The 25,000-nt window shown below is 36.8% G+C and overlaps 3 protein-coding genes across 3 annotated transcripts; all 3 read right to left on the bottom strand.

Annotated features, from left to right (window-relative positions):
• Nucleotides 1-421: 421 nt before the first annotated feature.
• On the bottom strand, nt 422-4,455 carry LOC110169350 (aquaporin-9-like). The gene is made up of 5 exons (XM_055159787.1): nt 4,297-4,455; nt 4,081-4,207; nt 2,499-2,636; nt 1,670-1,788; nt 422-947 (listed from the first exon to the last, which is right to left on the bottom strand). The coding sequence occupies exons 1-5, from the start codon at nt 4,372-4,374 to the stop codon at nt 726-728; spliced, it is 684 nt and encodes a 227-aa protein (XP_055015762.1). The 5' UTR covers nt 4,375-4,455; the 3' UTR covers nt 422-725.
• Nucleotides 4,455-21,228, bottom strand: LOC110169438 (cingulin-like protein 1). Its single transcript, XM_020934979.2, has 19 exons — nt 21,055-21,228; nt 18,184-19,110; nt 17,736-17,830; nt 16,643-16,748; nt 16,434-16,529; nt 16,198-16,346; nt 15,428-15,569; nt 14,605-14,817; nt 13,648-13,854; nt 13,464-13,568; nt 12,694-12,846; nt 11,360-11,530; nt 10,026-10,178; nt 8,763-8,852; nt 6,732-6,815; nt 6,208-6,332; nt 5,932-6,040; nt 5,629-5,792; nt 4,455-5,324 (listed from the first exon to the last, which is right to left on the bottom strand). Exons 2-19 carry the CDS (start codon nt 19,081-19,083, stop codon nt 5,255-5,257), a joined length of 3,132 nt encoding a protein of 1,043 aa, XP_020790638.1. The 5' UTR covers nt 19,084-19,110; nt 21,055-21,228; the 3' UTR covers nt 4,455-5,254.
• A 374-nt stretch (nt 21,229-21,602) lies between these two features.
• Nucleotides 21,603-23,615, bottom strand: LOC110169608 (transcription factor 4; the record flags this gene model as incomplete). The annotated part of the gene is made up of 3 exons (XM_055159786.1): nt 21,603-22,383; nt 22,467-22,617; nt 23,386-23,615. Coding segments are annotated over 2 exons (370 nt in total), but the record flags the coding sequence as incomplete, so codon positions are not given.
• Nucleotides 23,616-25,000: the final 1,385 nt, after the last annotated feature.

The following is a 25,000-nucleotide window of genomic DNA, read 5'->3' on the forward strand; positions in this document are numbered from 1 at the left end:
TGTGTGTGTGTACATGAAAACAAATGGAGTCACTTTCCACAGTGGCATACACGTGCTTTGTGTGTAATAAGTATTGACCACAACCAAGAAGAGCATGTGATGTTATATAATGCAATAGATAGTGTTAGCAACTGCACGTGGGTAGAAATGAACCATACACCAGATCAAAACTGAGACTTAACTGGGCATGAAACCCAAAACTAACCCTGGACTAGAACAAGTCTAATCCAGGACTAAATTAGGGTCTAATTCTAGTCTACATTACGTCTAAACTGTATTGAAATCAGGACCAAATCAGTACAACTGTGAAGACCCCTTTAGTTTTCATTTGATTTAGTAAAATGTTTTACTTTATTTCATAAAAATTTGTCTCATCATTGCTCTTATTATTACCAAACTTGTAATGTATGTAGTTCTCAAATTCATTTCAACCCTTATAGTAATTGCATTGATAAACTAAAAGTCAATGCGCCAAATGGAACAAATTCACATAAATATTTAACTTTCACATAAATGTGAATAAATATAGTTTATATATATAAATGTGAGGAACTTTTTAGAATTAATTGATATCTCTTTTCCCCTGTATATTGTAGATTAGTCAAAAATGGGATCAGAGAAACTGGTACCCAAACCTGATATAATTTTAGTACACACCATATCTATCTACACATTAAATGGTCTACATTATACATGAGTGAGAATGTACTATAACCTTATATTTATTACCTGAAGACCTCAAAGCCCCACCCGGCCACCGCGGTGAACAGTCGAGGTCCCAGGTCGCGGGCAGGGTTCAGAGGGTAGCCACAGTTCAGGCCCATAGACACTCCGATAGCCATGATAATAAGTCCGATTGCTAGTGGCTCCATTCCTTTTGGTGCTCCTATGTTCCCCCCATCAATGATAGCCAGTATACACAAGACCAACATCCCGGTCCCCACCACCTGCACAAAACAGTTTGCACTGATAACAGAATTAAAGTTCAACACAACTAAATTTTTCCAATTTAGATGTTCACCAAAAAACTACAATGATAGAAGTGAACTGTCGTCTTTAGAGGAAAAACAATAACATATTTCAGAAATTTAGAAACACTACACACACCACATCAACATTGTGATTAAACAGGAACTAAACCTCGACAATACTATGAGTCATGACTAAACCTAGTACAGGATCAAACCAGTCTACATCCGAACTATATCAGGTTCAAAGTGTGAACGCAGCTACAGATATGTATTATTATTGGTAATTTTAATTAACATGCTTTGCTACTAAAGAAGAGCCGCTGCCCTGAATATTAATTTAATTTATAGGATATTGACTATGTAATATGCTAAATATAACTGCATAATTTACTGTGACATACCTCAAACGCCTAATGCAAGTAATTATTACATTCTTGTTTGGAGTCATAATATTTTTCTTGAATATGTTTTTAACCTGTACAAAACACTGATCATAGTCTGGATTAAGGGTAGAACTGACCTGGTGTAAAAAGTTAGGAAATGGGTCATTAAACCTAAATCTGGGACTAATGTGTGGGACTATTCACAGACAAAATGGGCCAATCAATCCTGCATTAGTCCCACTCCCAGTCTGCAATGGTTTACAGACTGACTGATGCACTTGTCCAGAATAAAAAGGGTTAAATATCAAAGCTCACCTGGTCAATGAAGCCCCCCAGAACGGACAGGTGTCTGGCCGGATATGAAGCGAATATATGACCTGTGGCATTGATCCCGGTTACAGACAGAATCCCACTGGTGAAGTCCATGAAGGCGTCTGAAGGAAAGGGAATACATTATAAATCTTTGACATTTCTTTATAGTTTACTGCGGCAAAAAATAAATAGAATGGTAGTATATGTAGTTCTGTGAAAAAAATATGTACCGGTATCACAGGTATATCTGTTCTCCGAAAGCAGCCATATGTGTATGTATTCACTGGTAATTCTACATCACATTTGAGCCAAATATTTTAATTATATAGTTATTTCTATGAAGGAATACTAATATAATTCTTCAATGCTTTCATTATTCTTTCATACAAAACCCTGAGTACATTTAGACATAGTCATAAATGTAAGATTTTAAACATTTTATTGTATTTTATTTTATCTTTTATATCTCAGTCTAAGAGGTAAAATTAGCTTTTTTTTTCTTTTTTAAATTGTTGTTTTTATTTCTCAAAAAAATCTCACTGTGAGCAGGGTCACTTCTTCACAGATCTTACCTGTAACTTGCTACTTCCCATTCTGTGACATAATCCAGCAATAGCTATAGTGCATGTAACTTCTAAATGTTACTCAGTGCTCTCTGTACCTGTCAGGTGTAGTGAATGACTACAGAGCTATAGGCCTGTCCCATCAATTTTGAGTCTTTGGTTGGATATGGGACCTGGACTAGTGTAATTTCAGACCAATTCTAACCTTATTTTTCCTTCTTTTATGTTCTCTTGTTGGTTGACTTTTGTGACATGTGAGGTGTAATTACCGTAATATAACCCAAAGACAGCAGCTGCTCCGGCGAAGGCTCCAAGAAACTGAGCAATGACATAAATGGGGAACTTCCAGATCTTCAGTTTGCCCAGAATGACCATGGCCAGGGACACAGCAGGGTTCACGTGCCCCCCTGGGAGACAGGACAAAGCACACAGTCACAGGGGGCTACAGGGGGAGGAGGGGGGCTGCATGATACCCTGTCTGTCATTACTGAAGCCATCACATTTACAAGAGAGCAGCAGAAGGGCAGCAGACCCTGGGGCGGTGCTGGCTTTTGTTGGCACTTTTCACACAATAATAGCTGTATAATAAGAGCCCACCATTCAAGTGAAATCGACAAATGGACCATGTCGTTCAGTGCTTTTTCTGCTATGTTAAACAGCCCAATGTAAAGGTTAAAGCCATCATACAACACTATGGGACGCTAACATGGATTTGGAAGCTTCAAATATTTTATCTTCATTAGTGAAAGTCTGCTGAACAGTTATCATGTAAATGTAAATGAAAACAGAATGAACTGGGTAAAAACAAACTCCAGCCCCAATATAGTGTTTATAGCATACACATTGCATCAAGTGTTTTTAAAAAATATGCATTACAATAAACATTTTTGACTGTCAAAAATGCTTAGATGAGGCACTTTGAAAGCTAGATGACTGTAAAATGCCCTGTATAGATGATTAAAATGTGATAAGTAGAAGTGAAATATTGTTTTGAACACAGTTTGAACAAATAGACGAAGATACCATTAAATGATTTTGTTTCATAGAATGGTAAAATATCACTTTTAATGACTTTTGTTCTTGAATTAACTTCAACTTAAACATTTTATATTAATCTGCAATTTGTATTCTACTACCACTTTACATTTTACACATCTAGATATTTGTGTATGTGTTATAAGCAAAATAAAATTTATCTACAGTTGCCATAGAGACATGCACGGGGCATATGATCAATCCAGTTTGCAGGACGTTTGTTGCCTGCGGTTACGACTGACCCCGGAAAGGCTGACAACGACCTGACAAATCAATGAACACAGTCATTGGATGTGAACAGAGATGGCACGTTTTTTGGTACATGACAAGCCATATTAAAAGTATTACTATTGTTATTATTTGTATTATTGGTAATATATGACATCCTTGCTGATTTTCATATACATAACAAGTTTTATGACCACAGGCCCAGGTTTTAGTATTAATCATGATTATTTTATAGACTTGCAAAACAATAAATGTCATAACCAGAAGTGCAGCCAAGCAATCTTAGCTACTACTGTGCATTAGGCAGGATTACAACACACTTAAGACTCAATGGATCTCACAAAGATGTATTATATGCATTATATTTTTACAGTTTTATTCCAGTTTGGTTTACTTGTGGACTGATCGAAATTTAGGTTATACTGTCCAAGATATTACTTGAAAAGAAAAACATTTTGAACAAGTTCTTGGTATAGACTGTTAAAGAATGACTAATATTCTTTATCTTTATATAACACAGCCAGTCACCAGTATTGCTTATTTGCACTTAAGTATAAAACATTAAATTGTGAATGTAATATGACTTACCTGACACTCCTCCTGCCACATAGACTCCCATCATGAGACCAACAGAGAAACCAATATGGACTGTGAGGGGTTCACCCAGTTGGTTCCGACTCAAAACGGTTTGGGCCACAGAACCACAACCAAACAACTAAAAAAACAAAAAACAAAAGCATTCATAAATAACATCTCATGAATACAATTGTAATGTATACCTGTAATGGCTGGAAAGGTACTTACCACCAAAACAAATGTCCCTAGGAATTCTGCAAGAAATTCCTTGCATATTCCATATTTGAGCCCACAGTGTCGCCTCATGCTTGTCCTCTTTGGCTGGTTCTCTATATACTGGTCTAAACTAAAGATAAAACTGACAGGACTCCCACTGTGTGAACCTATGGGGCCTGATTACAGCGTTCAACATCCAGTCTCCACCTCTGCCTGGGACAGCCACTCAGTGCAGGACATTGATCCAACTTTGATACAGACATTTACCGTCAAATGCATATGGATTGATGGAATGTTATTGTAAATACCTGTTTTAATTATCATCACTGGGGCAATTGCTGGGCTTAAAAAGACATCACAACATTCTATAGGTCAATAATATTTAATACAGATGGGGACAGCTAGAATTGATGTTGTCTGAATTCAATTTTTCTTGCAATACAGTGAGTTGGGTCTAGTCACTTGTAGAAATGATCAGGTTCAACATTTGTGATTTTACCTTTTAGATATTTCACGGTAAAGTACAATGTAATCAAAAGGGAAAACTGACAGTATGGCAACATCACATTCGAGAATCAATTAATTATCACTAGTTTGTTTATTTTCCCTTATAATCCTGGTAGTGTGTTACTGATAGGTTACCAAATGCTGTGAGATGTATTTCATGTTTTTCTACACATTAAGACTTGATTTTATTAGTTTTTCCAATTCCACAACTTAAGCAATCCACACAAATGTACAATAAGTTACTACACAAAAAGCATCTGCTAAATACAGTCTTCTTAAGTTCACAGGTTGGTCACATAATGTAGTTATCAAAGTTACCACAAGAGGTCAGTATCAGCAACCCTCTTAATGCTTTACAACGGCACACCTGAGTTTTAAAAAATGTTATTTGGAGATGTTTAAAATTGTAAAATATTCTAAAGTTCTTTATTTGAAACTTAATGTGTTTTCTGTATGACTCAGGTCATTCTGAGACCAGGTCATCTACTTCGTCCAAGCTGTCCTTTATAAGAGCTGAGGGCTTCTTCTTGCGCCTGAAATAACAAAAATAAAATGCATATTAATTTTAACTAAAAGATTACTTATAGAGACACTATAGTCAAACTAGAAGCATAGAAGGGTTTATAATAGTACAGAAAAAACATAAACAAATGAAATCTAAACTAAAAAGCATCAAGGCTAATAGAAAGCTTGTTCTGTGCCTAAACCTTGAATCTAAATGGTAAATGCTTTTAAGATTTATTTCTCTATTTTTTTCACAGAATTATTTATTTCTGAATTCCTGAGAAGGTACAAAGAAAAATGAATAAATAGTAATGTGAGCTGAGTGTTTCTTACCTGAGCTCATTCCTGAGCACATTCATTTGGTCCAAGAGCTGCTCACTGGCCTCTGTCTGCTCATCTAGCTCTCTCTGCAGTTTCTTCTTAGCGTGTTCCAGACGCTCGATCTCCTCCTCCGCTTCGTCCATCTGCCTCTTGGCCGTCTTCAGCCTCTGAGTCAGCTGCAGAGGGCACCAAAGTCAGGCAACCAACCATCACACACAAATCTTGTACTTTTACATTTTCTCCATTATTTAAAACTACTATACAGCATAAGCTCTCTATAACTATACACTATAATATCAAAGAAATGTATGGTACCTGGTCCTTCTCCGTCTGCAGGTTGATGTGCTCCTCTTCTGCATGCATCTTCATCTCCTTCACCTTTCGCTCCAATCTACGGTTCGCTTGTTGCAAACTGTTGTTGTCACTAGAAGCCAAATAGAAAAATGTGACATTGCTGCTGTCAGTAAATACAAATGAACAATGAATTAACTAAATTAAGTAACTGTCAATAGATCTGTCATGTCTGTATCATTAATAGTACTAATCCTAGTTCCAGAACAATTGGTTTTAACTGCTGTATTGTGAAAGTACCTTTCTTCAGCTTGGAGTCGCTCCTCTAGCTCTTGAATACGAGAGTTGAGTTTGGACACAAGAGAGTCCTGGTTGGTCCGCTGTGATCCCTCCAGATGGTTCACTCTGCCTTTCAGGTCTTTATTCTGAATCCATTAGATGTAACATGTTATTATTATTGAGCAGATAGCATTTTCAATGTGTGTGTTTGGCTAGCTTCAGTTTCCCTTTAATGTCCTACACACTTGAAACCTCTTTCCAAAACTGCTAATAATAAATCGTAGATTTATATTTGTTCAGTTATTTGTGTAGCTATCTAACTTTAACTGTGGCCAAAATATTGACTGTTCAATAAGATAAATTGTTTTCTAATAAAATGTAAGTAAAATATTGTTCAAACAAATCATTTCTGATTTGTTTAAATTCAGTACTATAAATTTGAGACAAAACCTTTTAAGGAGTGAGGTTTTGTCTATTCCAAAAACAATCCAAATCTCTATAGAGAAGACTGAGAGTTGAAAGTGAAAGTTGTAGAGGGTCCATGCCTGTCTCTCAAGGCTCATCTTGTCACACTCCAGGTCTTGTCTCAGAGTCCTCTCCTGCAGCAGCTCTGTCCTCATCTGATCCATCTGTCTCAACAACATACAGAGGAAAATTATACAAGAATTACTGACACAATTTTGAAATGTCTTGTGTGTGGTGTCTACAATGGTTAGTGATATTAGCTTCCCAGTATAATAGTCACCCCACTAACATTAATGTATTAAAAAAGTGGATACTTTACTACATACTACATACTATCTAAGCACTTTTATCATTATTACATTTCAGTTATGTCTATATATATATATATATATATATATATATATATATATATATATATATATATATATATATATATATATATATATATATATATATATATATATATATAAATTTATCTCTTTAACCACCAGCCTCATTGAACTTCATTTGACTGGATCTGAATGCAATGAATGACATCACATTCCCTCAGCCCACTTCTTTATACAGTCTGTATGTATGTGACCCAAAGAAACACATTTAGGAACACACATTATTATCCATAAACAACATAATTATTAAAGACATAAAAAATATAAAACACACAACACTGCTGTATTGCCACACACACTGCATAATGTCTACACACAGACTAAAGGCCTGCTAACGAGTAGGTAGGACATTGAAAAGTTGCCAGATTAATTTTCTCTACGGAAATGCAGTCTGGTCTGAAGGCTGTGGCTCTAATAACACAGAGGGGCCCACACAGGGACATTTCAATGGAGGCTCTATAATAGTCAGCTGTGTTTTTTTTCTCTTTGCAAAGAAACGAAAACAGTGCTTTTCACCAATTAGTTTGCACTGCCTCGCTCACATGGACGTTGGCCTAGTTTATAGTCTTTTTATATGAGGGGTGTTGATAGCAATGACATCATGGGCTTAACTAGAGAGAGTGAGGTAATGTAAGTGTAAGAAGACACTATGTAGATGCTATCATGATTAAAAGAATGTTTTTATAAATTAATAATGTGGATATAAGATAAAATGTGTGAAATATAGGGTATACTGCATTAAGTATCATTGTGGTGCATTTCGGTATGCAATCTAATGTTAACCTGATCTGATCCTTTATATACACAATAGAAATTAATATTTAAAATGTTGCTAGCAAATAGTATTTATAGGATTTAAAAATACTGGAATATGAATAATTGCTTCTCCTCTACAAGAATTTCATGTGGAATTAATAAAGTGATATCTTATTTTATCTTATTTCTACAGTATCAATATTCAGACACAATGAGAATATGCTTCTTACTTGTTCTGATTTGGTCCTGGATAAAGCTGAGATTCAAGACACCCTAAGTGCTTTACATTCATTTACTCACTCCAGTATTGTAGCCATAGCGGCCCTGGGGTAGACTGCAGGAAGTAAGACTGCTTATCTGCCCCTCCGACCACCACCAATCACTCATGCACACACTATATTCATACTCAGTGCAGACTTGGTTTGGTTCTGTTCTTGTCCTGATTCTAGCCCAGTTTTAGTTTTGAGTTTTTGGTGACCGTGTGTGTGTGTGTGTGTGTGTGTGTGTGTGTGTGTGTGTGTGTGTGTGTGTGTGTGTGTGTAAGACTTGTGTACCTAAGTTTTTCAAAGTAGTATGTAGTATTACTATAACATAATAACTAATAGCAACACAAATGAAACTCCACTTTTTTGTTTTGTTTTCATTTTAGCAGCCAAATTCCAATCCAAGTTTACATTATTCACACAACGTATACATTAATACCACAATGACATTCCTATAGTTATGTTTACAACAATAAGCAGAAAAGTGTCAAAAATTCAAGCTATCCTCCTTAATTTCCTGGGACTGTCTGCGTGCACTGATCAGCAGGTTTTAATGTTGAGGGGAATTTGAGCTGTAGCTCCACATCTGTTTATAATAAAAACACCAACAGGGCTGGGCTTCACACTTGAGATGGACTGTCACTTTGCAGTTAAGAAGATTTATGTTGAAGAGGCAATAATAGAGAAATATGAAGCAACTTGCCTGCTCTTTGATTTTGTCCAGTCTCTCCATTAAGCGGTCAGCACTGCTCCGCTCGTCATTAAGATCCTCTTGAAGCTGAATAATGCGGCTCTGAGAAGGGGAAATATGTCATATATTTAGATTAATATTCTAGTAGGGATTTGTTGTTCACAGAGACATAATTAACATGTGGTTTGTGGTCTGGTTAAATTGTAGAAGAAAAAGAAGAAGCACAAATAAGTTTAGTTGGACATTTTGTGAAAGAGCTTTTAGAATGTTTTATTATGACAGGTTGTTTATGCCTGGCTCAAAATTTGGACTGGTACTAAATTCAACACAATTCATTTATTGTTAACAAATACAAGAATAACAAGAATGGTAACATGAAAGAAAACACATTTGATATTTATTTATTTAAAAAAAAAGTTTTATTTTATTTATTTATTTATTTACTAAGACGGGGAAAATCTTGAACAACAATATATAGGCAAACATATTGACTACTTTTTTCACTATTTTATATTATTTTATATTATTTATGGCTCTTTTATATAGAGTTAGATCAGTGATACTGTATGGAACCAGTGTATATTCAAATTGTCAAATTGTACTGTAATGTTCTATAAACTGCAATGTACTATTTAAGCAGTTATCCTATTTGAGGTGTTAAAGGGGAGTCCCAGCCACAGCCGGAGCAGCATTAGCCCTGGGACTGGTCTGATAAGTTTGACTGTAAACATGAGCGTCCTCAGATACACAGAGTCAACACAGAGCACAGCGGGTCATGTTTGGAGTCATCAGTAAAACAAACAGGGCTGAGCTGTGTGAGACTGCAGAAACAGGTGAGCAGGGCACAGACTCAACATAGCCACTGCTTACATGTGAGAGTGAAGTCTGCGAAAGGGTACATTTACAAGTGAAATTAGAATATATTTGTAAATTAACAAATGCAGAAAAAGCATCTAAAAAATGATCACGCCATGCCACTAATTTGATCTTCGTCATTATTTAGTTTTTGTATTCAATAAAACAGATCTCAAACCTGCCAAACAATTATGATCAAAACCTGATCCCATATTCCCATATATTTGGTGGTGGTTATAAGTTAAACCTGTAGCAACAGTTGTCCAGATGGAAACGTGGCTGCTGATCTGTGCTGACAGCATCACACATCACATTTAAAGGCATACATTTTTAAAAATCCACCTCCTCTAAGCTTACTGACTTTATTTTAGATTAGAAACTGACGTAAACCCACATGACATTTTAGGACATTGGTATTACCTCCATGAGTTTGACCTGTCGATCTCTGTCCTCTGCTGTGACCACGTTCTTCTCCTCAAGCTCGGCTACTCTCTGCTCCAACCGCTGACCTTTGACCTGTGCCTCCTGTTGCTCCCGGCGACACCTCCGCAGCTCCTCTTCAACAGGAAGCAGCTGGACATGAACCAGAGCACAACATGAAGCCAAAATCTCAGATAACAAACTACTCCTTTCAGCTGGTTATCAACAAGTTCACAGTGCATTATATATAGGCTCTATTTGTCCCATCACTTAACTAGTGCTAGGGATGCAACAGGTCAAGACAGCACTGCACCTAGGCAGTGTCATTTTGACAACTAATATATTATAGTTTTTGCCATTGTCAAATAAAAAAAATTAAAAAAAACCTAATCATAATAACCAAAACTATGATTAAAAGTAGATTTTCAGCTACTAATATTTTTGTTTAATAATAAAAACTAAATAAAAATGAATAAAAGGAACAAGAGGAGACTAGATCCAAGTTCCACTTTTCAATCCCAAACCACAAACCATAACCAAACTCAACATCCAAGAAACATGTCTGTACATCCAATAAAGCAATGTGGTATTTATCATAGTTGAAATAAATAATAAAATAAAATCCTGGTTCACTTATTATTATAGATTGGATCAACTAAAACTAGACTAAACTATTTAAGAGAATCTTGACAAAAAGACAAAAGACTAAAAGAAAATGTATTTTTTGTAGCTAAAAATCATCTTCAGTGCATTCCTAAATCACAAAAGCAAAAGCAGAACATACAAACTCCCTCACTGCACAGGATGACCTCGCATGGTTCAGAAACCAAATCTAAGACCACATGTTGAGCTAGGTTTGGTCAGGACTAACTGGAAGGTTTATTTATTGTCCATATGCATGTTCAACTATTACAAATTTATAATAATAGTTCTAAATTCTTGTGTTGTTTCAGTTGAGATTGCTGCAAGTAACAGTGTCAACAGTGAATTACTGGCGTGAATAGAAAAATAAAACATATTTCAGGGAGGGTGCAAAACATTGAGTAACCCACTGACCGATGAATCAGAGCCACACAAAATGGTCCACACCTCTTCCTGGAGTTTTATGGAGGTGGTCACAGTACAGTAATCAGAGATGAAACTACCCTTACACCCTTATACCCTTAGTTAATTGTAATAGAAAGAAACAAAATTGAGCTTTTTGTTTACTTCAAAAATGATTATTAGTGTTTCCAAAACAGACATTTTTCAGGGTGGGACAACTCTTCTGTCTATAGCACTGACATTGTAACCCACTGACCGGTGAATCAGAGTTAACATGCAAAGCTCCACACCTCTTCCTGGAGTTTTTTGGCGGTCTGTCGGGACTTCTCCAGCTCCGCCCCCTTTTCCTGCAGCTGCCTCCGGAGCTCCGTCAACTCCCGCTGGCTCCTCTCTTTGGCTTCGTCCACTTGGCTCTGCAGCACATCAGTGGACGCCTCGCACTCCTCCATAATACTATTCATCTGAGTTCACAAAGAAAAACATGGCAGGGTTTGAACAATGTACTTATCAAGAAAATAACAGGGAGGTCTGCTTAACTCAGAGGAGGGAAAAACACACACTGAGGATATTGTTCTACTTGTTTTAAGGGGTTGGTGAATGATTCATTACCACTGCCTAGGAGGTTAGGTTTATGCCAGTAAGATAACACTAATGTTTCTATATCAGATATCTGTACTAACTCAATTGTAGTTTTTAGATCAGTTTTTGTTGATGGTGTGGATCCATTGCAGTTTTTTCCTACGGACTGGTGGTTTTCAGATTCTAAAATATGATGATTTCACACTCTCAGATGGGGGGAAAGAGACAGATGTTCCTATGGATAACATTGTACTTTCCTATGAAATATCTAATGTTAACGGGTAAATTCTCTGTTGAAACTGACCATTTCTATTACTGAATAGACCTTAGAACTCACTATATTACCACAAGAATCAGCATTTTAACAATATCAGTTTTAGCTGCCCCCACCTGTATTAAATGATAATGACCTGTAGAAAGTTGTGAGATTATATTATTAAAACCAGCAGTTGGCATAACGTAGGTAGTCAAGTATAAGTATATAGAATGATTAGATGACAGGTTAGACATACTTTATATAGAGGTAATTCCAGTTCTGTCATCTTGAAAACATAACCACGGGCCAAAAGGTTACCAAGGGCCAAAATGTATCTCAATTACACAATAGTGATTATTTGACAAATTAAAAATACAAAAATGAAGGTTTAAATAATCAAAAAATATCTTCCTTGCACATATATTTTTCTTTTAGAATTGAATTTTCAGTGTTGACATTTTAGAACTCAGCGCTACTTCCTGCATTTTGTACTTTTCTTCTCGGCTTTTTTTCTACAAGTTACCACTTAACTGATGTAAAACTATTAAAAAAGTTTACTACAAGTACTATCCCACCAAACCAAGTCATAATTAGAAAAAAGTGAAAACCTGTCATATGCACATTAAATGATCACATACAGAATGTTTAAGTAAAAAAAACAACAACAAATGGAACACTGTTGTCATCTTATTATTTGAAAAACTAAATTTGAGAAGTTAACATTCCTAGACTGAAGTACAACAGGAAATCCAAGCCCAAATGAACACAATGACAGTTCATGTTTCTGACCTTCCTCTGGAGCTGCTCGATGGTCCGGTCTTGTATCCTCCTCTCATCCTCCAGCTCGGCTTTAATCCTCCACAACTCCTCTATCTGCCTCTTCTCCTCCTTCAGCTTCTCCTTCAGCTCCCTGTGCTCGTGGTTCAGTTTTGTCAACTTACCCTGGGTGGACACAAAGATATAGTACATTATAATGGGCTTAGAGATAATCACAGCTGTAATATCTAACTTTTCTGTTTATAAAACTGGCCCCTCTCCAACCATTTTTGCATTTATTCAGTTACAGGTGTTTTAGTTGTTGAATAGTATTTTAAAAAACATTTGACTTTTTCCAGCATTCTGTGAGCCAGCTTGTATCTCCATAGATCTAACCTGTAACTCTATCTATGGGGTGACCTGCTTACATGCTATAGATGGAAGTTTAGATTACCACTGCAAATCTGTTTTGTCTTTGTTTTGTCATACTTTAGACAAATATTATATTGTACAATCTCTGCAAATCCTGTGCATATTTGGAAGCTTGAATTGCAACTGTTCAAAGTAACTTATATTTAAGGATATATAATTTTGTACTAAATACTGACTGAAACTGGGGCTGTTACAGAGTATTTTGCTGTTGCAACGCAGACACAAAAAAGGAATACATTTCTTTGTTTTGTTTTGTTTCTTGCCATTCCACAATTACTGAATTGCTATCTGAAAGTATTAATGTACCAGAATCTTCTCACTACAAGATATAACTGCTTTTACCACATTAAAATAACAAATGACTGAATTACCTGCACTTCCTCCAGTCTCCCGAGCAGAGACTGGTTGGACTGACACATCTCCTCTTCGTTCCTCCTCACGTCTTTGAGCGTCTCTTCGAGCTGCAGTTTCTCTCTCTGTAAGTGGAATAACTCTGGGGTCAAACTTCACAGGTCACTACACTAAACCTCTCCACAGTCTTTCATGTGAACCCACCTCCAGCTGTTTGATCCTCTGCTCCAGAAGTCTCTCCCTGGTTTTGAAGTCTTGGATGGTCTGGTTCAGCTGATCCACCTTGTTGTTCAGGTCCTGGACTTTGGCCCTGAGATGATCCTTCTCCTGAGTGACCTCCTTGAGCTGAGCTTTAGTTGCACCTCTCTCCCCCTGGGCTTGTGCTTTCTCATGGCCCAGAAGTGTATTGCTCTGAATAAAGCAATGAGAAGAGTCAATGGCTGGGTTTAGGGGACATCACAAAAACATTAATGCACTATGTAGCCATGAAGATATTATTTGTTTGCCTGGAATGCGCCAGACATGCCATGTTACAAAAAAACAATCTGTGGAGTAGCATTCACGATTGTTGAACAAAAAAAGCAAAATAAAATACCTGTAATTGAACAAAATGCAAGATAGACTAGGTTAATTTCTACTGAGTAATATTCCAGGCAAGGCAATACTATCTCCATGAAGACAAGCATGTGGCTGAAGTTACACAGTGCACCTTTAAATAGGTCTGTAAGCTTAATTTACTGCTGTTGGAGGACAAATTTCTGTTTTTAATATGCAAATTCTGTATTTTGTGGTTTGATTGCAGTAATATAGCGCTAATACCGCCAATACCGCTAATTGAAATGTGGAATTTACTTTGGTGTTTATTGAAATACCTCTAAATGTATTTTTTTCCTCTAATAATTAGTCAAGAACATTTTATATGAACATTTATCAGTTTTATTTTCCATTTTATAAAGTATAGAAGCCTGTAACTGTGGAAGTAGGCATTAGTTGGAACATACTCTGAACAATGGCCAGTTGATTGTGGGGCACATATAGTGAAGCAACAGCAGGAAGCCCAACATTCACTCACTCTTTTAGATAAATATTTCTTCAACACTTGAATGGTAATTGCTTTCAGAGCCAACCGCTGATGTGGTGCAAATGTACTGCAGTAGTTACCTCTTTGGCAAACTCCAAATCCTTGAGGAGTTTTTCGATCTCCTGTTCATATTCCTCCCTCAGTGCAGCCATGTATTTATCATGTGTCTCCACCTCGTCTTGAAGCGCTCCCTTGAGGGCAGTGAGCTCCCTCTCTCTGTGGTGCAACACCTGCTCCTGCTCCTCTTTGGCATGAAGCACCTCCTGAAACTCTGCACGGAGCTGCACCATGTCCTGAGGTACAACAACAACATCATAAGGAGCAAGTAACTGATTATGTTAGTGTTTTATTCCCGGCAAGACTCTTTACCAACCATTCCTTTGTGTTCCTAAAGTGTATTTTACTTCCCCTACTTCCTTTTCAACATGTGGCTTTATAATTATTGCAATATGCTGTCAACTTGTTTAGTTATACATGTTTGGGTAATAAAATTGCATATATTATTTATTTTCTGCATAAGTATATAAATATATGTGCATGTTGACCTGGAGGTGTTACCAAGTTACAGGGGAGATCTGGGGCGTGCCCACCCATAAAAAGAATGCATGTTTAACAAGGTATTTTTTGGCCATAAACACCTACACCTGAATAAACCCAAGATAGATACATATAATGCCATAGTGTGAAACTTTACAGGCATTGAGACAGGCTGATATCGACCCCCTACCAGTTACATTGTGCACCATTATTTCGAAGTTCCCTCGACTTGCAAAATGAACAACATATTCTTCAGCAGTTTTTGGTTAAAATTCCCCATACATGTCTTTTCAATTTCTACATAGATTTGTGACGTCATTATTATTTTGCATCTGATGTTGATTTGGACACATGGTTTTATTTTACCTTGAGGAGGACTTCTTTCTGCGCGTTTATGATGTCCGCCCTTTTGGCTTCGTCCAACTCATCGTGCATCTCGGACAGCTGCTGCTCAAGGTCTTTCATCTCTGTTTTGGATCGCTCCCTCTCCGACTTCATTTGGTTCAGCCTGGAAATGTCAAAGAGATAATAAGAATACCGGTCTGTGTTCCTGTTATGTTCCTGTATAGATAAGAACAGATAGATGTACATTCACACCCAGTGTTTGTGACCCTGATTTGTCCAATGCCTTTTTTGAACTTACAGGGGAACAAAATGCATTTTTAAAATGCATTTCACTCATCAAATTTCAAAATGTCTATGTGTGAGCAAAATTTGGGTAAAAAAGTACTAAAAAGTAGAAAAGCAAGTAGTAACAGTATTTAGTAATAGTATCAGTAAAGCTAGAAGTAGCTAAAGAAGAACTAACAGAAGTAGTATAAGTTGTAACCACAGCAGTACTTGTCGTAGAAATGGCAGATATAAAAAGACAAGTTGTACTGTACATTTTTGGTTACATTATATGTCTTTGCATAGTTTGAGAAAACAATAAAATGTAGCATTGTGATCTAAATATGTAATGTGTAAGCAGTTAATATAGTTACTTTATGGTTTGTATGCATACGTGTACGTAACTGTGTGTTGAACTGATGCCTCTTAGCCAGGACTAACTCCTTTTACTTGTGTATTGATTCTGATTACTCGAACAATCACATTATTTGCTCCTTATCTTTGGTGATATTTGTGTAAGTTCATACTCATATTTGGTCTTCTGAAGTTGGGTCTCCATCTCACTCAATCGGGTCCTTAATCTGGCCAGTTCAGTTTGACTCTGAGCCAGCTCGTCCTGCAGTTTCTTTTTATCTGTTCTCGATTTTTCAACCGCCTTTGCCAAAGTCTTTTCATTCTGCACAAGACGAAAACAGAGAGTATGCCAGATGTGTTCCAGGAAACATTATATATATTAATTCAGGTAAGTGTCTCGCAGTTGTACCTCCAGTTCCACCTGTAGTCTTATCTTCAAGTCAAAAACCTCATTTTCCAGTGAGGTCTGCTTGCTCTGCAACACTTCCACCTCTGCTTCAAAATTCTGAGCACAAGAAATATACAACAAGTTAACTTTGTGACTTTTATATGTTGTACTTATTAGAACACTATCACACTATAACAGCAGATTATTTGATCATGTAACAGGCCACTCACTCTCTCCTCCTCCTCCACATTCTCCGCTGTCCTCCATTTTAATCTGTTTATCCGCTCCAGCAGAAGCTTCACTTTCATCTCAGTCGTGGAGTCATCGTCAGTCGTCCTGAAAAAGCAAATATTTCCCTTTCAGTGACCAACAAAGGTGAGGTGGAAGAAGCGGTGCAAAATTGAGTTCAATTAGAAATACATTTTTTTATTCAAAAATAAGTAAAAATAATAGTTTTAAAATGACTTGAGTAAAACTACAACTACAAGTTTTAAGTTTGCAGAATACTCCTTTGCTACAACACTTAGAATATTACAATATTACAATACTATATATATATATATATATATACTATTATATATACTCTTGCTACAGAAACGATTGCTAGTAAAATCAACCACCACTGTGAGCAAATGTAATATAAATATTTGATTACAAAAACAGTTCATCTAATTTTGTGTAAATGTCAAGTAATGTAAATTATTTCTAAGTAAAGTCAGTAAGTATAAATATTGCGATTTATTCTTAATTCTTAATAAACTATTTGTTCATTATGAATTAGTTATTATTAGCATTATGAATTATTAAAAGTGTAGTTATTATAAAGGGGTACCAGCATTGTCTATTTAAACAGGTTTGGTAAAAACAAAAACAAAAACAAAGTCAATTCAGCAAATGTTTCAGCCCTGATAGTCTTTAAACTTTCTTTTTATTATCAGTGATGTGGAAGTCCGTGTTCTGCATTCCTCAGCGCTGTATTTGAGTTCACGCAGCTGGAGAGGCACCTCCTTATCTCACAACCTTAAGGATGTTAAAACAAATGACCACAAGAACAACATAATGCCATGTTTTAACTGACCTATTATGTAACTGAAAAGGGGTTTGCTGAATTATGTGTTGGTAATTTGTTTTACATTGGCGTACAGATTGTTATGTCATGTTACAATGACATTAGATCATAGATATTCTTTTTTTTTCTTTGAATCCTAAATCAAAAGTTGGTACCAGTCTGATTCCAGTTTTGTTTTAAGTTTTGATAAAATTTCGATTGGCATTTTTAAAGAAACATACATGATTAGTTTTATCATTGCCTTGATTGCTCACCCTTCTTGTAAGTAGGTGAACAGAACTTGTTTTGTAGCATCTTCAGTCGGATCCACTGTGAGTTCTTGCTGCCCTTTCAGAAGATCAGGAGTGACCTGGTTAGGGAACATATGACCCATAAAAACAATAACATCTTCACTGATAACACTAGAATGACTTTATATGATACCAATCCAAAATAGAACAAAAAAAATATTGTATCATTTTGCCCTTTTTGGTATTGTGAGTCAAATTTGTACAAATTTCATAGTCCTTACATTGCTTTGTGATTGTTCTCTCTCTTTTTTATGTTTACACAATTTCTTAGAAAATACAGAATCTTAAAATTCACTCAAGTCTCTTTATCAAAATTGTATATCAACTTAGTACTACTAATATACTTTTGCATTTTTCTTCTCATCATATGCAGCCCTAAATATTGGTTTTCCTCATATAGTATATTGTTTACCTGAGTGTCCCTTTTTTCGCTCCCATCTGTTGGATCACTGTTGGACCTGAAAGACACTGAACGCTGAACCAATCTCACTGCCTGCGGCGTTATTACTTCTGCTCCATGGCTTTCGGTCAGTCTACTTGGTTTAACATCTTCCTTCTTTTTAACTACACTCCCCTCTCCACTGAGCAGTCTGGCCCGGGCCGAACCAGGCGGGTACACCCCACCTGGAGTCTCCCCTTTCACCCCTCTGAGAGATGATGCACGACTGGAGGAAGAGGAGGATGAAGAGTCAGAGGCCCTCCCACTGTCCACACTCCGAGACCTCCTGCACTGTTCTAGATCCAGTCTAGATCTGGGTCCTCGCCTGCCCCTCTGCTGCTGACTGCTGTTAAACTGACTTATGAGTTTGCCCACAGACATGAATGGGTCTGTGTCTATGGTGTTTGGAGATTTAGGAGGTTTTTGTCCTCCTATAGGGGGCGCTTCATATATCTCTGAACCTTCAGCTGGTAGGGGGATCCTTGGTTTTGATGCATTACCATTGAGAGCAGACCGTTTTGCCACTTGTGACGGCAGGAGTATACTGTTGTCGTTGCTGTCAGGGTTGTAAGGTCTCAAAATTTCAGGATGCTTATGAAAATTAAAAGTAGGAGATCCTGTACTTCGATTTGTCCCCGCTGGAGAGTGCCTGTCGTCTGCAGCCCTCCGTGTTGTGACCCCCGGGTTGTATCCGGGCTGGTGGGTGATAACAGAAACATCTCGAGGGCTCTCTTGGTCATTGCTGTTGAGGATCACAAATGGCTGGCCTTTGATGCCTTGAACTTGAACTCGGACTCCAAACATGCCGTCCTGACCAGAGGGACTTCTGACCACTCTGATGTCCTGTGAACTGTTCTGCCGATGGGACTGCATGGTGGAACTAAGGTGAAGATCTGTTACCTGTAGAAATTAAAGAGTTTTTTTCTATATTGCAAACTTTTTAGTCAAAGAAAATATCATTACTATTGCCAATCTGTGCAATCGACCCCTCCGAACTCCAACAATCATTTTCTCACATGCCACATTCATACTATAGGCAAGGTTAGTGAAGTGTCTTGCCTAAAGACACAACTAAAGTTTCCACTAGAAACTGCATTAATATAAATTGTGCTTTTGTCGTGAATTTGTTATCGTGACAGGCCTAGCAGGCATGTCACGTGTAATGTATCCTTATTTAAGCCCCAGTTGACCCTTAGTTTACATTTTCTTGAACTAGTATTGCTTACGTGTTAAATGCTGTTTTGACCCAAATATTTTACTAGCTGAGTGCATGTTTTATTTAGTCTCAGTTTACCCTGAATAGAATTAAACTTCAACACATCCAAACATAACTCGCTCTATTGTTACTGGTCTGGAGATTGCTTGTTTTTGTAATAATGTGCTGCTTGCTTTCCTTCTTCATATTCTCACCACTAAGCAAACACAGGTTAATTTCATGACATTGGCAAGCTCAGGTGGATCATGGGAAAGTGAGAACCTATCAGGCTGGTCAAGCAAAAAAGTGGTGTTTACACAACAATGAGCCCAAGTCTCTGCAGTAACAATGACGGATGACGGCAGGGACAACATAAAGAGAATAAGAGACACAGACAAGAGGCTGATATTGAGGCTAAATGAAGACAGTTAGTTCAGTGTGTGAGTGACAGAGGGGGATTGTTTACAAGGAGCGGGGCACAACGTGACGAATACAACTGGACCAGGGCAAGAGCTGCCGTCACCCAGTTACACTAGAGACCCTGATTTATAATGAGGGACAGAGATGACTTTTGACAACTAAAGTAAAAAAGAATTTACCTACAAACTAACATTCATATGAAAAATAAAACTTAGCCTTGTTCATTTTAGAACTTGATCCAGTGTATGTTACACACAAAACAAATTTACAAAAATGCCTTTTAATCACACAGTGCGTTATTAGCCTGTGCAAAAGGGGTTTGGTGAAATTACAACATTCATTTACAATATCAGTGCAATAGATATACAGCAGTTAACATACAGCCTTCTACAACAGATATTTGACAAAATACTTCAATACTTCTTTTATATTGGTGGGCTTATAGGCATACAGGCTGCATAAATGTTCTGCAAATCGAGTTGACTAGAATGTCCCACAGCATGCCAATAAATATATCCATAAACATAAGTAGATGACTCCACTGAGCCAAGTTACTGATTAGATCTGTGGAGAGGCCACCCTGTATGCCCACAGTAAGATCCTGTTTTTCCAGTTCTCTTTTGTGTGTATATGTGTGTGTTGTTTTTTTTCTCCAAAATAACATGTTCAGTTTAACACATACAAATTAATATCTTATTCAATGCCACACTGTGGAACTTTCCAGGCAAAGCCACCCTTGTGGAGATAAGTTTGTAGCGGACCTCCCACCAGAAACGTTGCTTAGTGCACCTTTAATTGTGCAATATCGTGCAGTTATTACAATCTGTCGGATAGATTAAATCAACCTGGCCTGTTAGTCTTGCATAAACTTTAATGCAACTCTACAGTAAAGTGTGGTCTGACAACTTCGTGAGGAAACGCTTATTTAGCTGCGATCTTTATCCGCTTAGACTTGAACAAAGATCCCATATTACAAACGCAGGACACTTGCCTGGTTTAGCTTCAGTTTTTCTAACACATAACTGTATCCGGTAGATAAAGGTAGCCTACATTCCCGACGTTAACTTTTCCCAACGCAAGACACTGTAGCCTTCTGTAAATTGTGAAAACGTAACTTGGCACTAAGTAAACGTAAGGTGTTTAGGTATAGTGAGATTCATATATAAGTTTATATATAATTAAAACAACTGTTAAGTGTTTATTGAGGTAGAAAAAGAGTTGACACCTACCCGGCCGGCGTGCGTCCTTGTGAGTGTTTGGAGAGGCGCAGGACCATCCCGCACCGAGATGCCTTCACTGCGCCCTCCTCGAATCAGACTTTCCCACTCTTATGCAAATTGGGCCAGTTACTGATCCTTAATGAACGTGAAAAGATAAGTTAATGGTAAGACAATGGGACTGCCTCCCAAGCTTGTAAGGGAAATACAAAGAGGTTAATACTCAAGTGATTTTAAAGTAAGAAAAATGGCCACGCCCAGGATGTAAAGTCTGTCAGTGGGATAGAGCAATAAAATCCTCCCAAAGACAAAAACAAAGAACAGCCAATAGAACTAGTTAGCCTTTGTTTAAAATGGTGCAAAAAATAAGTGCACTACCCTCAACTCCAATTGCTATGATTTCAGATGAATGTAGATTTTTGTCATGACCTTCAATGAGATAATAAGACAATTAAAATCTGTAGGCTTTCAAACTCTTTATAATTCAAAAATAAGACAGACAGATTCAGCTATAGATAAACACTTTCATAAATGACAAAACCACAAAAGGATACACAGTATTTTTGTAAAAAGACATTTATTGCTACAATTTGTTATGACACATGCCTGTAGGCTACTTCAAACTGTACACATACTTTACAGTATTTCAGATTACTTTTAGGTTTTTGAGCATTGTTCATGTTATAAGGAGCAAAAACACATGGGGACATATTGCTCAGAAAATATGGCTACTTCTAGAAAACATAAGAAAAGAAATATAAACAACAATGATGATGTTATTACAGAGTAATACTTAAAATATTTGTATAAAAGATAACTTAATAATTTACAAAAGACATGATCTAGCTCTAGTAGCCATAGTTATACAGAGATGTCGAGAGATGTTTCATTAGCCAATGCTAAAACACAAATATATAACCACAAATATACTGTATACTTTGTAATGCACACACATTAGGGACATTCCTGGAGATAGTTCATTCACAGAATGGTCAAAACTCCTGCAAAACTCGCTCACACAAACACACAGGGCAAAAGAAATCTTAACACACCAATGTAGGAATGTCCGTCACCCTTGGATCACACACACTGTAAAAATGATTCTGAATTACATCAAAAACTGCAGATGACATGTTCTTTTACTTTATATTCAAACTGAAATATTAACAAGATATATACATAAAAAATATCTGCAGTGTACAATGCTTTTGTCTATTACGTTTAGGCACAATGTAAGAAGTTTGTTTGGGAAGCGAGGAGATGATTGTTCAACTGCATCACATGGAGAAGTCAAACTCTCCACTGGTCCAAATTCAGAAAGATCTCTATCTCCTTGTGTATCTGCACAAAAAACACAGCACATTAACCAATACTGAAATGCTAAATAAGAAGAAAGAATAATGAGCAAAATCAAAGCTAAATACCTTGTTTGTTTTCAGATGTGGCCCATTGGGTTCCCTGGGTCTGTAAGTCCAGGGTGGAAAGCTAAATGCATGGACTGAGGATCAGACATGATTGCAGCCTTCTCCTCCTCTCGTCTCCGAAGACAGGCTGCTTTTGGGTTCAAGTTCCTCTCTGTAATATAAATAAATATCAACAGCATATTAGAGTGACAGAGGTTAAATGCACAATTATTATTTTAGTTAAGATTATAGACCAAGACATTCTTCAAAGTTAAGTAATCACAAAATATCACAATTACACTCACATTTTGAATAAATATTTTAGTATGCCCAGCTGTATCTTGTATGTCAAATGTGTTCACAGATAGATACCAGACTTGAACTCACAATGAGCCACTTGTCAGCCAAATTTTGCAATTTAACCACAAAGATTCACAACATGGTAAAACTTATTTTTAAACATTTGCTATCATCAATATCTTGTTTCTTTCAGTGCTATACAACTTATTTTATTTGTGCATGTACATACTACTGCTCTTATATCTTTTTAGAGATGGCAATTCATTAAGGATGGGACAAGACAGAATTTACAAAAGCTGAGAGGTAAAATTGGGTCAGAAAATGAGACAAGATGAGATTTTGAAACATAGCTTTTTTAATAATGTAGAACAACTTTTTATACACATGTCTTAAATGATTAAATATAACTGATAAACACTTTACCCTTTTTTTTGCCCAAGCTACATGAAAACACATTATTTTCCACATCTGTGCACAATATTGGAAATTTTATCTTACGAAATCTTGTGGCATGAGATATTGCCCCATTCCTATAATTTATATCACATTTTTCCTGAGGATCAATAAATCAAATCTTATTTGTTGCATTTATTTGTATCATTTGAGTATATATACATTATATACAGTGATTCCACCTTACCTCTGACTTGTTGTTCCAGACTCAGGATGACGGCCACAGCCTGGTGCAGCACTAGCAGTTTGGTTTGGGGTTTTTCGCTCTTGAGGTGAAGCTGACACATGTGTCCCAGCTCCTTGAAAGCCTCATTGATATCTCTGACCCTCAGACGCTCCCGAGCGTTGTTGGCCATCCTCCTCTCACGTTCACGCTCTGCTTTCTGCTCCGGACTCAGATCCTCGTCCTCATGGATACTGGTGAGACAGGAAGGGAAGGTAAAAATCAACTGTGTGTGAGAGAGGTGTGGGTAAGGTTGCCCTCTGCTGGTCACATAATGCAAAACAAGGCATAAGTATAAAGTAACTATACACTTGAGAAAGCTTATGTTTTTGATTGCTAAGTCCTTGGGTTAGACCTTCATTGTTCTGATTCAGTCCTGGTTTAGTCTTAGTTTTGGTTTAGCCTAGAATTTGAATTGATAGTGGGTTTTAGCCTGGATCAGTCCTTGTTTAATCCTGAATAAATCAAGGTTTTTGATCTACATAGAGTTGTGTTAGTTTTGCTTTAGTTCAAGTTTAGTCCTGCTTTAGTCCTGGAGTAGTTCAAGGTTCAATTAGGGTGCCTTCACATTTGTCCTTGTTTGGTCTCTGGCCCAATATAGTCCTGATGTAGACTTGATATGGTCCTGTTTTAGTCCTGGTTCAGGATTAGTCTCAGTTTAATATTGAGTATTAATGCAATGTGTAAATGATAAAACATTCTAAGAACCTGTTTAGCCTTGCTTCAGAATTTATTATGACAAGATTTAAACCTGGTTTAGTGTTTTGTCCTTTGCGTTGGATAAACACTATACTATATAACAAGATCATATGACATACATCAGTTAAGATATTTTTTCCATTACATGTATTTTGGGCTGCATCCAAAAACAAACTTCTATAATTACTAAAATGTTGCTGGCAGTCATGGCATATCACATAAAAGATGTTATCATCCAATGAGATTATCCGTCTTATTAAGAGCAAAACAGACACGGGGCAGCACAGATGACGCTAGCCTTGCCCTGATACGACCTTTGAGGACCCTTGAAGCATTTTATCTGATATTTTTAAGGCCTAATGTAAAATCATGAAAACTAAAATGTCTTTGAACAATGTTTTATTCAATAACTGACTGTGCTAAACACATTTACTGTATATAGATTTATACTGTTGTTCTAGGGCATAGTGATAAGTGAAATAAGATTTGGAAATAGGCCTATATACAAGTGCAATGTCTTTCTTACAAAGAAGACTTATTCTAGGAAGTTCTAGGGTTGATTTGCAAAAAGGTTTGGTACAGTGCACATGGACGCTTGTGACAATATACTGGTTTTAAAAAACAACTTGAGGACAATCTAATCTTATCTATTTCAAAGTATAACCAGAAAATAATAAAAAGTAGTAATTAATATGATGAACTTTCTGCTTTAAAAGGGCATTTTATAACTTTTTGGGTGGGGGATCTGCCACAGGTTTTCCTCCATGGAGATGTGCCTAGAATGTTCCACAGTAAAGCACTAAACTTTGAGATCTTGCAAAGATGTTATTATTGCTAAAAATGCTTTGAAAGACATGCATTCTTACTGCGAGTGGTCACC

The sequence above is a fragment of the Boleophthalmus pectinirostris genome, unplaced genomic scaffold, assembly GCF_026225935.1.
Source record: "Boleophthalmus pectinirostris isolate CB_2022bp ecotype Guang Dong unplaced genomic scaffold, ASM2622593v1 HiC_scaffold_277, whole genome shotgun sequence".
Taxonomy (NCBI): domain Eukaryota; kingdom Metazoa; phylum Chordata; class Actinopteri; order Gobiiformes; family Gobiidae; genus Boleophthalmus; species Boleophthalmus pectinirostris.